Below are 17,775 nucleotides of genomic sequence, written 5' to 3'. Positions count from 1 at the left end.
CAATTGTAGGATGCGCGTGTGTCTGTGATTCTGGGTCTCTATGGTGACCTGGTGTGATGCATAGGAGAGAGAGAGCTAGTCTGCTCTGTCTCCCCTCCTGGTACTCTGACCCATAAGCCAAGTCTCTCCACATACCCCTGGAAGGCAGGCCATCTGGGTTCTCGCTGACTGACCACCAAATCTCTAGGTCTCCCTCAACTACTAGGAATGGAAATCTGTTTCTTTTGTGGACAAGCGTTTATGTTCAAGGTGGGCCTGGTAAGGAAAGGTCCAGGCTCCACAGCCTCAGAACCCCCTTCCCAGGACAGGCATAACTCCTTTGTCCCCCTTTTCCCTTGCCTTGCTCTGTGTCCCACTCTGCCACAGCTTGCCGGCTTCTCTGGGTGGTTTCAAAGGCTCCTGGAAGCTGGGTAAGCGAGAAGAGATTGCCACACTGGCCTGCCTGAGATGAGAGTGTCTCTCAAGCTACAGAGACTCCATCCTTAATGAGCTCAAGGACTCTCGCATGCAACCTAAAATCTCTGGCGCTTAGTCTCTACCTCTGATGAAGTAAATCACTCTGCCTACATAATGGGATCGGGGAGATGGTGCTGAGGGAGTCTGCTCTGGTCCCAGGAATATAGCAAATGTGATACAAATGTCTGCTACAGGGCAGAGTCCTCTCCTGCACTCAGCTGCCTGGTCATTCTCTGTGCCCCGAGTTAGACTAGACCCCCCGACCCCAGAGGCCTCACAGTTTAGGCCAGTGTCCTTCAGCCCCACATCCTCAAACCTTCCATGTTAGTCTCTCCCCTTCATGCTTTGACTGTCCCCAGAGGCCTGGCACAGCCCACGGCTCTGAAGAACCTTGTGAAAGCCACGAGGGGATCCTAGGATGGTACGGCCAGCCTGAGTCTCCCCCAGGGTGGGCGGCTGAGGAGTAGCCCTCAATCCCCGGATGGCTGGCCTTTAAAGCTGGCCAAGCACAGCGTTGTTTGACATCCTGGAAAAGAATCTGGCACCGCACATTTCTCCCATCTAAATCACTGTAAAGTAACTTAAAAGTTTGTACAAGAATGAGAAGTTGATCTCTGAATGGCCTGCCAGGCTATTGTAACCTAATATATTTTACCCTTAAACCAGAAATGTGTTTGTTTAGAAGCAAGTCACTGGCAAATGCCAAATCTGGAGGCATTTCCTCCCCTGCCCTGCCTGACGCCCCATTCCCTCAAACCTTTTCTTTATTCTCCGCATCCAGATTCCTCATCAGGGCATGAGAAACTGGGCCTTCCTTCCTTTGGGGCCATGTCAGCCCCAGGGAAGAAACTTGACGTTCATTAGGCACCAACTGTGTGTGCCAGGTCCTACTCTGGGTACAGCGATGTATTTATTCGTCAGAGCTGTTTGTGGTGGCCCCATTTAGAGAGGAGAGAAATGAAGACAGAGATGTGACTAGCCCAAGTTCTGTGTGAGTTCCTCCATGGTGCCATCATACACCTTATGTGTGAAACAGAGCCCTGGCTTCTTCCCCAGGGGCCAGAGGGAAAGACATCATCACCAGAGCCAACTGTGTCCGCCACCCAGAAGGTTCTCCTGCAGGGCCTCAACCCTTATTCATGAGCGAACAGCTCAGAAGGCAACTTGCTGAGAGCCTAACCGGTCCTGCAGATTCTGAGCTAGGTCCTGGGCTTTGACTAGTCCCTCCCTAGCCAGGACTGGAAGGGTCCTTGGGCTGGGCCTGGAGGGGAAGATGCTGCCTCCTTGGCTCCAGCCACGGCTCCCCTCTGCCTTTCATCTCCTGCCCTCCGTACTGTGAGCTGCACGCAGCAGTAATGGATTGCAGTGGACTTTTTTCAATTAGGCTGATTTCTCCTCTGCCTGTTACTATAAAACTCCAGATGGTCTGGGGCTTCACGGTTCCCGGGGTATTTTCCCCCATTATTTTAATCTTCTTTCGTAACACGCCCCACATGTGGGAACGGGGCCTTTCAAGGCGCTGCGCTCAGTGGATCAGCCATGCTTTTCTCTCCGCTGTGTTGCCCGGGTTTTCCTTTCTGTGTGGCAGCACCACAGAGAGCAACACCCACCATCAGCCTGGGCCTCAGTTTGCTGAGACTCAGAACCCATGTTGGGCCCAGTTTGAAATCCCAGAGTAACGCCTAACAGCCTGATCTCGGTGCTCTGTGAGCTCCCTGAGGAACTGAGCAAAGAGCTTAGGGGGATGTACAGCCATGACAGTCACACTTCAGGTCAGATCCAAGCTCTAGTTAGCTATGTGATATGGTGACATCGCCTTTCTGAGCCTCACTCCGTTCATCTGCAGGGTGGGGCTGGGAAGTCACCCCACTGACAGGGTGCATTGTCTTGATTCAGTGAAACACAGAACACTAGACTGTGGTAGGTGTCTAAGAGGTATTGCCGATACCTGGTATTTTGAGCTTATTTTACTCTCTCTTAGGATGCATTTCAATGTTGATATTTCAGGTGAATGAGGAAAAAAAAAAAAAACCCTAGCCACCCATCCCGACATGCTTTGAGACTATTAGACACCATCTTCTCTATTTTTTTCCCCCCAGAGTCACCCATTCCCATGCATGATGAGAGCCTTTGCTTCAAGCTAGATGAACCTGGAGTCTATCTGGGTAGTTAAACAGCATGTTTAAATTTACCCTGAACAAGATGTGTCCACAGAAATGTCTGAAGGCCACTGGTGGCATCAAGACCAAGAGCCAAAGGATGCTACATCCGTGCTTTCATTTGCAAATACCACCCTCCTCATGAGCCCAGGAGATATCTGAGCTCTGGACCGGTGAGATGAACTCACCTGAGAACATCCCCTCGGAGTGTGTAGTGGTTAGATTGGTACCACAGTGCACAAGATTCTGGAGCACAGTGGGATGAGAGCTGATGACACTGTCAAGCATCACCAGGGCCAGATCATACTAGCCAGAATGCATACATACATACACATGGAGATATATATGTATGCTAAGGTACAAAAGAGTCAAGGGCAGACATTATCCGATTGCTAAGTTTTCATATGGCAGTGGACTGGGAGGAGGCAGGTAGCTATGTAGATTCCCAGGTGAGTCATGCGGCGATCAGTGGAGAGATGGCACCTCCAAGGGCTGCTGACCGATTGGATGCTGGGGTCAAGGAGAAGGAAACAGGTTCCTAGCTTTGGCATTGGGATTGAAGGTGGTCACACCAACAGAAGCCATGCTGGAACACCCCAGGTGAACAGCCCAGCGTCATATTGTCTGCTGGGCCATGGAAGTAATGGCACAGGAGTGTCCTGTAAGGATCAGCAATGGAGAACTCACTTTGTATGTAATTAAAGGCAGCCCAGCTCTACGCTCCCATTTCTGCTCCCTCGCTGCTTCTCCTGATACTGGCTCAGCATTTGTCTCTAGAACCCTGATGCCCCTGCAGCTCTAACTGCCTGTGCTTGGGCCTGCTGTCTCCCTGAAATGAGTTTCCTGGCACCACATTTGCCAAAGCCCAGGCCTCAGGGCTCAGCTCCTCGGGCAGGCTTTGGTAATCCCCAGCCCAGCAACTGGAAGGCCCCCACATTCAGCCCCTTCTCAGATCGCTGAGCATCTTCTGCTCTGTGTGGGATTTTAAGGAATTTTGTGCCTTTTCTGATGGAAGGTAGAATATGGTGAGGGCTTAGCCAGGTAGTGGACAGCAAGGGGTGCAGAGCAAGAAAAGGAAAGAGGATCGGGGGAAGCAGGAGGGCGTGTGCACATGTGCACACACACGCACGCATGCACGCAGCTCTCTTAGAGGTGTGACAGGCCAAAGACTACCCCGGGAAGACTGCCATTTAACCTGCTCTGAGGCCTTAAACGATAGCTACAGTGACAAGATCAGAAACTGATGTGTGTGGTTTCATTTAGGGCTCACATTACTCTCTAAGGTTAGCGTTCACCCAGTTTGCGGATGAGGAAACTGAGACTCACAGAATGACTTGCCTGGGCTTCTTCAGTGAGCGAGCAGAGCCATCTGCAGCAAGGGCTGTATCTGTAGTCACTGTGCTCGCTGCCACTGGGCCTCAGTTCCTCGTCTGATGGGCTGGGTTGTAAACACGCAGAAGGCCACCGGGAAAAGGCAATATGCTGTAGAAGCAGCAGGCCCATTGGAGCCAGGCAGAAGCGCTGACCCGATGGTCCCCTCAGCCTCCTGGCTCTAACCTCATCTTTGCAGCTGTTGAATGGAGATAATAGAAAAGCTCACAGGGCTTACAAGGGCTGAGCAGATCTGGATCCTGGTCCTGATGGGAGCGTGGATCTGCCAGAATCTGTGTGTGTCTTTATCTCAGATAAGAATAAAGCAGCATCCATTCTCTTCCTGCCACTTCCTCTAAATGTCCTTGAAGTGTCAGGCCACTTCCAGGACAGAGATGGAGAGAGAAGGCAGGGGCAATGCCTGTGGGGTTAGGCAGGATCCTCCTAGGTGGGGGTGCTTAAACAAGAGGCATGTGTTTGCTGAGCAGAGGAAGGAAAGGTCCTCGGAGGCCTCATAACATATTACGGAAGGCCTTTGGGATGGAGATTCCTGGCAAGTTCAGTGTCATCTCTCCACAGCTGATGTATGGGATACATGGGGTGGGAGAGGCACTTGTGGCATCCTGGAAGACATTAACACAGATCCTGAACTTCTAAAAAATGTATACATTAAATTGTCAGTGTAGAAAGGGAAGGCTTCCCAGGAGGGGTGCAGTCTGAACAAAGGCAGGGGTGAGGAAGCAGGTGTTCGGAAGCCCAGACAAAGATCCATAGATTCCTGGTGGGAAAGAGGTAAACTGATCCCCAGAGTCTGACAGGCTCTCCCAAAGTCAGAGAAATCACGCAGACAAGAGTTATTGGTCTCCTCCAACAACCTTTCTCCCAAACCAGTCAGTCAGAACAAAGGGCCAAGGCGGATGCTGATTGGAAACCCTGCTCCTGCCCAGGTTCCCGTAGGGATGAACTTGGCACGAGGCCTTTGTCGGGGAACAGGGAGCAACTGACCACCTGCTATTCCCCATCCAGGATTTCTTGTTCTGATAAAGGAACAGGCCCAGGCTCCATAACTAGAAACCCAGCTGCAGAAGCTTACATTAGGTTGGCCCCAGCAACAGTCTGAACCGTGACACCCAAGGGGTCATTGTCTCTGACTCGTCTGTGTCCTTGTGGCTATACAGGAAATTCTGCTATGGCTGCTGCTCTTGCCTGGGTGGCAGTCCTCTTCTGTGACTGCAGCAACTCCCTTCTCTGTCCCTTCCCCAAGTCCTCCATACCACTAACAGCTGAAGGTGACTTCTTTGTGTGTGTGAGAAAGACACTGTCCCCATTCCTTGTAGACTGTGTTCCTTCTAATTCCCATATGACTCTGTCCCCCTAATTCCCAGAGTACACATCTGACCCTGATCCCTTCCCAGGCCCTGCCCCTCTGGGGACAAGATCATAAGCCAGGTGGACCACAGGATCTTACCTCTGTCCACAGACTTCTCTCCAGAAACATCCCAAACTTCCTAGTACCTTTAAAGTTGACAAAGAATAGCCAGCAGCTCAGGAGAGAGGGAGACAACAGAATCTTTAGTGACTTCCTTCCCCTTAGGGGGAAGTTAGAGAAGCCCTGGCCCACAAGGAACATGGCTGCCCCCCTCTTTGTCCCCAGCTGCCTGCTACTAGCAGCCCAAGGGGACCTGGTGCCAGAAGACTGTAGTCACATGGGTCCTAACCTGGGATAAGTGCTCATGGCTGGCATATCAGCCCTGGACATGGGGAGAAATCCAATGGCTCAGTCTTTTCCTTCTCAACAAGCACAGACACCCACCTAGGCTTTGACATCACATTTGGCCTATACCTTAGCTTTGTGTTGGCATGTGACCTTGGGCAGGTCACTTAACCAATATGAGGACATTGATGTCACGTGCTTCTGAGTTCTGTAGTTAAACACCAGCGCCATGACTGGAGCAGCAGATGCCAGCCACGGTGGAGCTTTACCGCACCCTGAAGTACACATAGCCAGAAGGCAGGCTGGCATGGGCAGACGAGGACAGTCAGCAACACCACACTAAAGGCTGGTACTGCTGCCTCAGCCAGTCTCTGAGCTGGACCTCGAGGGCTGAGCAGGGGCTAGGGGGCTAATCAGGAGAGGTGACCTTCCTTGTTGAGCCGCCTGCGTCAACAAAGGCTGAAGATTGCCTTCTGCTAGAGGAGGACGGGCAGAGAGGCAGGCAGGCGGGGAGGCCGCAGGGCAGAACGTCAGGTCTGTAAGGAGAGGGCCTTATAGGGTTATATTGGTATGCCAAGGCTCCTGGGTAGCTGTGGTGAGCAGGCAGGGAGGACTTGATGTGAGGGCATATAGAGGAGAGGTCCAGGCTTGGCAGAGGTTGCAGGGACAGACGGTTGGGGCCATGGAGGATGAACTAGGTGACTCGTTTCTCCACACGTTCTCTGCCAGGAACCGTTTCACATTTGTGCTGTGTCTACTACATGTCCAGTACTCGGCATACAGCATACTGGATGGTGAGTGTAGATCAGCTAAGTGACCAGATGAAGACTCAGGCACTTCAGTATACAGATGTGACCATTGGTCTCACAGGGTTATCAAGGATGATGCCCGTGTGTGGTCCCTCATGGATAGCCACAGCCTCACCATTGGTGAGGGGGGGCAGAGACAGAATCAAGGTTGCGGCATACCCCACAAAGCCTCTTGGGGATAGAGCCCTTCCAGTCCAGGCTGGACTCCTTCCTTCTGGAGTTCCATGCCCAGACATGGCCTGCCTTGGAATTGCTGACCCCAGGAGACACAGCTTGCACGTGTGTGAGTTGTTATTCCCCGAGTCAGAAGCAGGAAGGTCGTCTTTGGCCCCGGTGGCTAATTTCTGAGTCTTAGCCCTGGACACTTGGCTGGGGCAGCGCTCCCAGATGCTTAGAGGGGACAGCAGGTGGTTTGGGGTGCTGTTCCCAGGTGGGTGGGCCCTCAGGGCTGAGGGCACCCCTCATCAGCCTCTCCTGCAGTTCGAAGGCTGCAGTAAAGCCTTCTCCCGCCTGGAGAACCTGAAGATCCACCTGCGGAGCCACACAGGCGAGAAGCCGTACCTGTGCCAGCACCCAGGTTGCCAGAAGGCCTTCAGCAACTCCAGCGACCGTGCCAAGCACCAACGCACCCACCTCGACACGGTAGGTAGGCCCGAGTGTGGAGGCCCTGGGGTGGAATCGGGCTGCACATAGACCCTGCTCTCTCTAGGTGGAGTCTCTGCCTGTGCTCAGGCTGTGTAACACGGGGCAGGAGATGATCTGGCAGGAGTGGGCAGGGCGTGTTCTTTGTATTATAGGATAATTAGTAGGCTACCTGGTTTTCTACTGAGATAGTTTCCCCCATCATCCTCCAGTTGTGACAAACACAAATGACTTGGGTATGGCCATATGTCCTCTGAGGATGTGGATGGGTGGACTAAATTTAACAGAGGCCTCCAGTAGAGATTACCCTACATGGCCCATGAACCAGCCCAGGCCTGAGGCCTTATGGGTAAGCGGGTGCTCTCACATCCAGTCTCTCTTTGGCAGGCCAACTACGTCTGCATCCTGCTCTTCCCACTCCTTACTTGGGGACATCATTGCCCCGTAAAGAGTTGTAGTTGGTGACACTTAAGATCCATCTTGCCACAGCAGCCTGACCATCCCATATCGTCTATTTCTACTTCCCTGTCCTTGGTTATGCCAAGCAGCAGAGACCCACAGCTCTGTCCCAGATGCCCCCACGTGTCCCCTGTGCAGATAAGGACATCAGCAAGAATGCCGTCCCTATACTGACCCTATTACCAAGGTCCCCTGACCCACCTGACACAGGAGGAAGGTGGGCTTAGGGGTTCTCATGGCTGGACTCTGGTGAGGGTGACAGACTCAGTCTTCGTGCCAGTCTCACAGGTGCTGGACAAAGTGGCGTATCCCTTGGGAGGATCCCAACCCCGTGTGCAGCACAAGGCTGGAGTCTGCTAGAAAACCCCACGTCTGGACCTCCAAGCAGGTTCTCTGCTCTGCTGCAGATGTGCAGGAAGCTGGGGTGGGGCTAGGCACCAGTTGATACTTACCCTGTCCAATACGCCGATGAGGAAACAGATGCCCAAGAGGGTAACTGAGCTGTTAGTGCAAGTTCGAAACCATAAAGCAGAGGTCAAACCTGAGAAGGGACAGAGTCCTCCCTTTATCTCACAGCTGGGAAACCAGATTCAGAAACGTGAACGGGAAAAAAAAATTACCTGCTTTGGAGCCAGACCAGGCCCTGGGCTGTACCTTCTTTATTCCTGCCGGCCCCATAGTGTCACACACCTGTCCCAGTTCAAGCAAAGCTGAGACCCAAGTCAGATCGCATCTGTGTCAATGACAGACAAGTGACAGAGCCAAATGCACACTTGGCTGACTCCAAGCGCAGGGCTCTTTACTAGAAAAGTTTGAAGGGTTGAGTCTCAGCAGAGGGGACAGAATGGCAAGGAATAGTCCTTGTCCCCAACTCAAAACCAACTCCCTCCCCTTAAGGCTGACCGAGACCTGAAGCAAGCTTTGGTACTCCCAAGTTCCCTTCCCCTTGGTCATCTTTTCAGCCTGGGGGCCCTTGGCACTCTGCATTTGTCCCTGAGAGGGGCAGTGAATATTACAGAGGGCACAAGGCATCCAACAGTGGGCCTCTGCCCCACCCCCACCTCCCAGGTCTAGGGCATGTCCCCATGGCCTCTCTAGTTTCCTATTCATTCCTTATTCTTGTCCTTACTGTATTTAGACTGAGCCTGTGGAACAGAGCTCCTGAGGGATAGGTCAGGTCAGGTCCACACCAGCCCACAGGGTTACCCCAGGCCTTCATCTATCTAAGAAGTTTCTGGCAGGTCTAGGGGACCCACTCACACCCCACCCTCTTCCTAAGTAGCAAGGGCAGCTCCTTGTTGCTAGACCATGTATGTCCCAGCCTGCAGCCTTCGGGTCAGCAGTCAGGCTCACACATACCATAGTCCCAGCTATCCCTGGCTTCAGAGAACACGGGGCCCACGGCAGGAAGGAGGTTGGTTCTTTGGACAGAGTGGAGAAAGCAAGCTTCAGCTCTGATTTTGGCTCTGCCTCTTGAGAAAGAGAGGGGATATAGCAAACAGGGCAGCCCTTTCTTTCCTAGTCTGTCACTTAGGGACTTAATGTCAACCGGATACCCCAACCATACCCCAGGCAGCCACCATTCCCAGTGTGGGCCTCGGTTTCCCCAGCAGCAGGATGGGGCCTGTTCGGAAGCACTGAGAGAAGAAAGCTTCCTAATGGAGAGTCACACACACACCTCCTGGTTGTGATGTCTGCTCAGCTGGAGCAGTGCTGATGGGCAGGTATGGGAACCATGGGTGGCCAGTGTTTAGCAGTACCGAACCTGGAGAGCCCTCAGAGATAGAGCTCTGTCCAGACAAGAGTAGCCTTGTTGGCAGGAATAACACAGCCCCAGTCTTGGAACTTGTATGGGGATTCCGGGCCTAGGGTTTGGCTGGTGGTTTGGGACAGCCACGGGGTTTCCTGGGGGCTCAAGGGAGATGGGCCTGAGGAATGTTCTATGCACGTCAAGCTCTGGAAAAACAAACACAAAGATGGGTCTTGCTGCCCTGTTTCCAAGCGAGTGTGCCTGCCACACAGAGCTGTTTGCTTTTAGACCAAAGTGTGTGGATTTGTATCAGCATTCCCAGAGGACCAGGCCTGGGGCCAGGCAGCTCAGGGGCAGGGCAGGGCAGGGCAGGGCTCATGGGAGAGTGTCCTGGGATTGTGTGTTAGGGTGGAGGGGCTGTATAAGCATGTGGAACTCGCATGCTGCAGCAGGTGGTGGGCAGTCCAAGGCAGGCCTCCCTCTCGCGCCGGCCCCCCCCCCCCCCCGCCTTCCTGTTGGCCTAGTCACCTTCTTACCGCCTGTCTCTCTCTTTTTGTTGTTCTCCATTCTTTAACCTGGCAATCTCCGTGGCAGCTCCAAGGTATGGTTCCGGTCATCTCTTTCTGCTTTTCCCCACAAGGCCCCGGACAGTGGGCACCTCTTCCAGCATCCCTACCTCTGGCGGGGACAGAATTGCCTTGAGGCTTTGTGGGCAGTTCCACTTGGTGTGTCCACTGACTGGGCATGGCAGTCCCTGGGGCTTACTCTTGAGAGGTGCCATTTCCTACACACACACACACACACACACACACACACACACACACTGCCGTTCCAGGAGGCAATCCTAAGGGCTCTGAAGCACTCAGTGTGTTTTTAAAAGGAAGCCTTGTGAACTTCATGCCCCAGGAGTAGTTGGGGACCCCAGGTTGGTCCTCATGAAAGCCCCTGAACTGTGAGGTGCAGACAGGGCCATGAGTTGCCCTTCCCTGGTCTTCTGGAACATGGCCAGGCTTAGACGGCTCCCTCACTAGAAAGCAGAGGGACAGTGGGATGAGCTCACAGCAGAAGGTAGGCAGTGTGGCCTGTAGGAATCTCAGACCAATCTAGAAAACAGGATCTGAGCAAGGCTAAAGAGGTGACAGGAGGAACATTGTGGGGTATGTGTGGGGACAGTGGGAGGAGGAAGACCCCAGTCAGTGCCTGGAAATGATCTAGCTTCTGATTATCCGAGGGTCTGAGGACCATGGCCGTCTATGAGAAAAGCAGTGGGGTGCTGCATGGGGAGATATTAGGGGAGACCCTGGAGGAGTGGGGGTTGACTGGGGCGGGGGGTCCCCTGTACGCCTTCCAGGGCAGTGGGATGGTCACATGGAGGGGCTTTGGCCATGTAGACAGCACAGCCATCAGGTTCCTAGCTTGTGCTCTTTGAGGTCAGCTCCCTCTGGTCTCCCAGTTATTGGAAGGAGGACCTTAGTGGCTGTGGTCCATAGTGCCACTTGGACCTGCCAGAGGAATAATCCAGGCTGGCCCTATGATGTCCTCCCTTCATTCTCCCGCCCGGGACAAGCTCCTGTGTACCCCTGCTCCACACACTGCTTTTGTGAAGCTAAGCTGTGAGGACACCTGTCACAGCCACTGTCACAGCCAGTGTGAGTCAGGAAGACTGCAAAGCTCAGTCAGTCCCCTCTTGCAGATAGGAGGCAGCTCACCTGCACTCCCAACACGGTGTCAGAGTGGGGGACACAGAGCCCCTCCTCTCCCAGGCCAGGTGCCTTACCCACTCATCCTTCCCGTGGCAGGTCATATAGGGGACCTTCGCCTTGAGCAGTGACCTCTTACCTGCCTCTCATGCCTCTCTGATGTTACAGAAGCCATATGCTTGTCAGATCCCTGGATGCTCCAAGCGCTACACGGACCCCAGCTCCCTCCGCAAGCATGTGAAGGCGCACTCAGCCAAGGAACAGCAGGTCCGTAAGAAGGTAGGCGGCCACAAAGCCAAGACCTATCTCTGCAGACACCTCTAATCCCAGCTGCTTGTCCACATCAGAACAAGTGCCTCACGCCCGTGTGCACACCACTCTCTTACACACTTGTAAATACTATTGTTCTCCCATCTGCCTGGGAGAACAATATCTGCCTCCCACCCAGTGTACCAGTCCACAACCCTGCCCTTATCACCTCAACCGATTTGACAGTCACCCACCAAAAGCTGGCACCCCTAACCGTGACAACAGTCATGCCCAGCTTGGGCTAGGCATTGAAGATGGAAGAGAGAAGACACAGATAGTACCGTTTCCAGTGGCCTGAGGCTCCTTGCCATATGATACTGATGACAGCAGGGAGGTTCTGCCTGGCACAGATAAAGGGCCTTGGCCCATATGCAAGGGAACAGAAAGGTCCCAGGAAGAGGCACCAGGAACCATAAAGGATAATGGTTTAGGGGTGTGAACTCTGGTCCCACCTGCAGGGCCTGCCACTGCTAGCTTGGTGGCCCTTCTGCCTCTATGCTTCCTGCTCCAGTTGCTGACTGAGGATCGGGTGCTCATGTGGACTGAGTGAGAGAATTTATGTCCAAGACTGAGCCTATATTTGGCACAGATTCACAAACACAGAAGGAAGAGGTGGGCACTGCCATTCTCTTGCAGTGCAGGCAGGCGAGTTCGGGTAAGAAGTGTGTGCCTGGAATGACCCATGGCACATGTGGGGCCGGTGTATTCATATCTATACAGAGCTGGGCACTCACATGCTGGAAACCCTGCCTAGTATTTGAACTGTCCTGAGGACATTCGATGCCCTCAAGTGGCCTTGAGAGGTACTTCTGGGGCCATGTGGGGCGTGGGGATGTCAGAGTGAAGTGTACGCTCAGTGGTAAGAGAAGGCAGATAGTGGAGGTGAGCTGGGATGCCATGACGGAGACCTGGGCTGACCCGGGGGTGTCAGGACCCCAGGGGGAAGCTTCAGTGGTGGTGCCCTTCACCAGGACTGAAAACCTGAGGAGGAGAAAGGTTTGCATGAGAAAGTCAGCAGGAAGCTGCAGGGGGCCCCAGGTCATGCAGTAAGGAAGAGGACAGCAACCTTAGGCAGTCCCCAGGGTCACGGGAGTGAGGGTGTAAGGACAGGCAGGAGCCGGCCCAGCAGCTCTAGCAGAGTCGGAAGGCACAGGGAAAGCCACTCACTGCCTTAAGCAATGTTAGAAGTGAGCACTGTGGTCCACACACCATGACCTTGGACACTGCTGTGGATAAAACCGCAAAACCCTACAGCCTGGGAAAGTAGTTTCCATTCCATGGGATGGACAGAGAGAGACAGGGTACCAGGAGAAAGCCTACCTCATGATGGAGATGGCGTGCTACTCATCTTGGAGGCACTGGGAACCATTTGAAGGGTAGAGCAGAGGAGGGTAGAGTCAGGATACGCAGCAAGCCTGCCGGTGCAAACACCACCACATCCTTAACTCACTGAGAAGTGGGACAAGCCACTAACCCAACCCGGCGGCTCCTCAGCTAGACATTGTACCTGCTGCTTTGTATCCCGTAGCTGGCATCCTGTGAGTGGGCCCTAGCTTGTGTCCATTTCACATATATTAGCAAAGTAGCCCATTCACACAGCCCAGGAGAGATAGCTAGCTCCTGACGCTGCCTCAGGGCGGCAAGGGGTAGCTCAGGCTTCCGTAGGCTGGAGCTAGGTGCCAAGGAGGCTGCTGTCCCCAGTGGACTGGTGCCCAAGGACCAGAATCCTGCCCTGGTTTTCCCAGGCCCATGCTTGGCTCACATTGAGCCCCCAGGGACCTGGGCTGCAGATCTGCAAACTTCCCAACAATAAGCATCCATTAGAGCCATCGGGGATGATGGATCTTTCTGGGTAAGGCGACCCTTGTATTATGACAAGTCCTTGGCAGCCCTGCTACATTTTGGAGAGAATTAGAAATGCTTTTCTTCCTTAATTCTCCTCTCCTGCTGTTCCTAATCCAATCGACATTGCGGTCTGCAAGAACATGCCTTGGCCCTCTTTTGCCAAAAACTTCATTTACATGGAAAACAGCTGCCGGGTCAGGCGCTGAGAGCCCAGTGCGAGACTAGCGACTGGCGTGCCTTCCCTGCCTGGTCAGCCCTGCCTCTGCCTGGGAAGGTGGAAAACCCCTTGCAGCTGACTCTCGGCTGCCTGAGAACACAAGCAAGGCTCTGGCCTTCTCGGCACCTGTTTTGACCTGGTAAAGTGAATGTTTGGGGAGTTCCCTGGAGAAGGGTCACCGCCCATGCAGGTGCCTGCCCCTTGTCACCCAGTGTCTTCAGAGCCCCGTCCTGGTTGTTTTTACTCCACCTGGAGGAGTAAAGATGTTCCAAGGTATCCCAAGTGGTGTTGGCCAGATCATCCCAGCCAGGCTCTGCTGCTAGCCAGACAGCTTGAGTCCACACAGTAACTCACTGGGCCACTTCTGTGGCCCTTTGGAGTCAGGCAGCTGGAGCCGAGCCGGCCCCACATACGGTACTTCACAGATGGTCTTTCCTTCACTGTCTCACTTCTAGTCATGGCCTGCAGTGGCAGAAGCAGGGACAGCTCCAGAATACAGGCAAGGTGGGTGAGATCCAGAGAAGTTAGTTGTCCACTGACGACACACAGGGAGAAGTGGTGTGGGACTGGGCTCGGCCCAGGGCTCTTTCCGGTATCCTTCATAGGGACAGGGAAGAGGGAGAGAGGCACTCTTGCCAAGCAACATCATTCCTACTGCCACAGGTTGCCCTGACGGGAGCTGCAAAACCCCAATAGTTATACTTGACCTTTACACTTGATCACCCGTCCTAGTATGTGCTGGGGCCACACCTCTAAACCTGATCCCTCAGCGACCACTGAAGAAATCCCTCCCAAGAGACACAGGACCCTGACTCCAGCCTGAGTGGCTCCCCTCCCTCCTTCCCTGGCTCAGTGGGCTGAAGGTATGCCCAGCCTTTCTGGCATACTTCTTCCTAGGAACATCTTCCAGTAAAATCCTTGCATGTCCAATCCTGTCCTGCATCTCTTCTCAGAAGTCCTTACAGTGTCCACTAGCGACTTTCCCAGTGAGGAAACCAGCACAGCACAGACAAGGTGCCCGTGGGCAGGTGGCCGGACACTCACACCTCCCCACTGCTTGCTCCCCAGCTGCACACAGGTGCTGATCCAGAGGCTGTCCTGTCCGAGTGTCTGGCAATGCAGCAACTCCAAGCATCCACACCTTTGCCTGCCAGCAGGGGGAAGGGCGGCCAAACCCTGAGCCAGGAGCTGCTCCCAGGTATGTGTGTGTGCAGGAGACACAGCCAGTCACTAACAGCCCAGGGGCACACGGGTAAGACTTACTGCCGAGTGCTTTGTCCCCATGGACTTCCCTGCTTCTGTCCCCTCCCCTTCAAGATGTCTTCTCTAAGTAGGTAGATGTTCAGGAACACTCCTGAGTAACTCCCTGCTGCCATAAGAGGGCGCCCACTCCCCCTTAGTCTGGTCCCAGGCCTCTTGGATGCAGCTGCTGGAATGCCTGCCAAGCCCCTTCCCCTTCCTTCACCAAGGTTGCTCCCAGAACAACTGTCTCCTGTCCCTGCCTCTAGGAAGTCTTCCTCAGGACTGTCAGCGTTTTTCTCCTGTCTCCCCATCAGCCTGTGACAGGGAACTCCTCTGGGGAAGGCCTGAGTCTGCCTCATTCCAGAGTCACCAGCACCCATGTGGGGCACATGCAAAATCAGGCCGAGGGACTTGTGGTCCTGCCTGGAATGCTGAATAGAGTCCACATCCCTGAGTGTAAGCCAGATTCTAATCCACAGTGAGGCATGCCGAGATGCACCCGACCAGTTCAGTCTGGACTTGAAGTCCTGTTCAGTGTCCAGCATGACTCCTTCAGAAGAGAAAAACCAAGACTTGGAGAGGATGGGCAGTGTGGTCGGAACCACAGCCTACTCACTGCTGAGTTCTGTGGCCCACTGTAGGGCTCTCTGGGCCAGACCCTGCAGGCCTGTTGGACAACACTCAGAGCCACTGGTCCAGCAAGAGCAGCAGCAGCTGGCTGCAGGGCACACTCGGGCCATGGCAGGAATCCTGACTTCGTGGCTTGGGAACACTGCCCAGCTGCGGGCAGCATGGCCTTTAGATTGAGCTGATGGTTCTTGTGCTGTGTGTGCCTTCTCCCCTTGCTCTCCGAGGAAACCACAGCCACAGAGCGGAGAGCTCGGCTGCCCTCTGGGATTTCTTGAATTACTCTAACCATTTAAAGCATTTTCCTTTTATTTTCTAATTTTATTCTTCGCCCCCATCATTGACGTAACAGCAGCAGACTTTAAAACATGTCAGGGCCCTTGCCAGCCAGCCTCAGAAGAGCGGCTTCTCGCCCATCTGCAAGGGCTTCTGTGTGAAGATACCTCTGAGGTATATACAAGAAGGGGTACATGCAAGGAGGACTGTACAGTACACCCCAGCTAGGTACCCCTGAAACTGCTGCACTGGGACAGGAAAGGGCTTATCCTATTGCTGGGACCCCAAGCTAAGGACTCCAGAGAGGTTCCCGCTGTTGGGGCCACAGCTGCCTGGGGCCCTGGGGCCTGCAGCCCCCATGTGCCTACCTTGAGAGGACTCACCAGACAAGGAGGACTAATCCATCCAGATCAGCCTCAGGTCAGCCTAGGAGTCTCTTTGTCCTCGAGGGGCGGGGGCAGTGATCATTGTCTCTCTCAGCCTCATTAGTGAGAAACATCCGCAGGGGCATAGTCAGAGGACGAAGGCCCTCCTGCTAACAGCCTGTCTACCCTGCTGTCTAGTCTGAGGAGGTGGTCTTCCTAGGTGTCCTACCCGTGCCTATTGTGAGGAAAAGCTGAAAGAAAATCCATCCCAGCAGCTATTCAGTTGGAAGTGGTCAGCTGCCCACTGCTCACTTCCCTGGGGAGGTGCCTGCCTGAACCCAGGCTGTACCCCTGAGGCCTTGCTCTGCATTGTGTCCTGCAAGCTCTGTTGAGGCCACCCTACATAATTCTTCATACCTACTGTGTGCCTGCTGTGGACGGTCCTTCACTCCAGCAAGAGCTGGGAAGGACGGCCTGCCAGGCACTCCCTGGGGCTAGTCTGCACACAGACGCCTGAGGCACAGTGGGAAACAGATGTTAGGGCCAGAGGCTAAGTGTTCATGGCTGATGATTGATGTTGCTGCTTTACAGCCCAAAGAGGTGTGGTGTTGTGTGGTATGGGGAGGCTACAGGCCCAGTCCCCACTCCCACGGCCCTTCAGGGTCTGGTGATCCTTTCATCCCATGCACTGTCCACGGACACACTCCATCACTAACACGTGTCTGTCGGGGCCATACAGACGGGCACAGGCCAAGACAGCAGTAAAGGCAGGGAGTAGATTTTAGGAAGGTGGGTCAGAAGAGTCCAAAACGTGAGCTTGTCACTATCCGATCTGGAAGAGCACACTTTTCTGGCAGGCATGTCTTCAGCTCTACGGGGTGCCATGATAGGTAGTGGGGTGCAGGAAGAGCGATGTCAGGGCGGCAGACGCTATCAGCGCTCCAGCCTTCCCAGCTGCCAGACCCCCAAATTAATTCAGGGTGACAGGCGAGAAGGGATTAAGGCTGAGCTGCCTCCACAGCCACACCCTCCTTGCTACCTGAAGAAGGCAGGGAGGACAACACTAGAGAGGACAGCTTCAGGGTGCCCGGAGACTGCCCAAAGTTTCGGTGTCTTCATCAGAGAGCTCAGATCCTCATTGTATACTCCAGATCCCAGCTCAGTTGGAGGCTCTGCCCCAAATAGGCACCCTCTCCATTTGGTCCATGATGTCCGGGGAGTCTGTTTCTAAATTGTCAAACTAGGTGTGTGGAGAAAACTGGGCACATAAAATCCATAGTTACCAACCACGAGGACAATAATGGGACTTCTTCCGCTATCACCTAGCCACAGTCACCATCCGGAGTTGCAGGTCATCTGACCTTCAAAGCCAAGTGCTACTCCAATAATGCAGCTTAAAGACACCTGGGACCATGTTACCATGGCTCCCAGCCTCTGCCTCAGCCCTGTAGCCCAGCCCCATTCAGTTCCTTGAAATAGCCCCTATAGGTTCTAATCAGAATGGCCAGTCTAGGATGAGCTAGCCTTAGAATGCTAAGCAGCTGAGACCGTCCTGGAAGAAACCTAGATGTTCCCAGGCTAGTCCTTCTGGGGTCATGAAAAGTTACTGCCCCTCTCCCCACAACTAGAACAACATTTAAGAAGTAACAACCGGCAGGGGAGGAACCAGCCAACCGGTGGCCACTGCCCTGGTGTCACTGAGAGCATAACCCTGGGGAGAGTCCTCCCGGGATGTCACCTTGATGCACCGATTCCAAGAAAAGTGGCATGTCCACTCAAGTAAGCATGCTAGGTTAACAAAAAGGCAAAATTGATTTTTCTTTTCAGGCAAAGT

At 53.9% G+C, this 17,775-nt stretch overlaps 1 protein-coding gene across 2 annotated transcripts in view; it reads left to right on the top strand.

Annotated features, from left to right (window-relative positions):
- The window catches only part of Glis1 (GLIS family zinc finger 1), a 189,202-nt gene that overhangs the window by 163,804 nt on the left and 7,623 nt on the right, over positions 1-17,775 (top strand). For both annotated transcript variants that reach the window (XM_042055360.1, XM_038335378.1), the window contains exons 4-6: positions 6,990-7,151; positions 11,229-11,339; positions 14,500-14,629. In XM_042055360.1, coding sequence (XP_041911294.1) covers positions 6,990-7,151; positions 11,229-11,339; positions 14,500-14,629 — 403 coding nt within the window. The remainder of the gene's footprint in view (positions 1-6,989; positions 7,152-11,228; positions 11,340-14,499; positions 14,630-17,775) is intronic.

This window comes from Arvicola amphibius, chromosome 6 (genome assembly GCF_903992535.2).
Source record: "Arvicola amphibius chromosome 6, mArvAmp1.2, whole genome shotgun sequence".
NCBI lineage: Eukaryota > Metazoa > Chordata > Mammalia > Rodentia > Cricetidae > Arvicola > Arvicola amphibius.
Note: the sequence above shows the minus strand (reverse complement) of the source record. Positions and strands in the feature narration are given on the sequence as shown.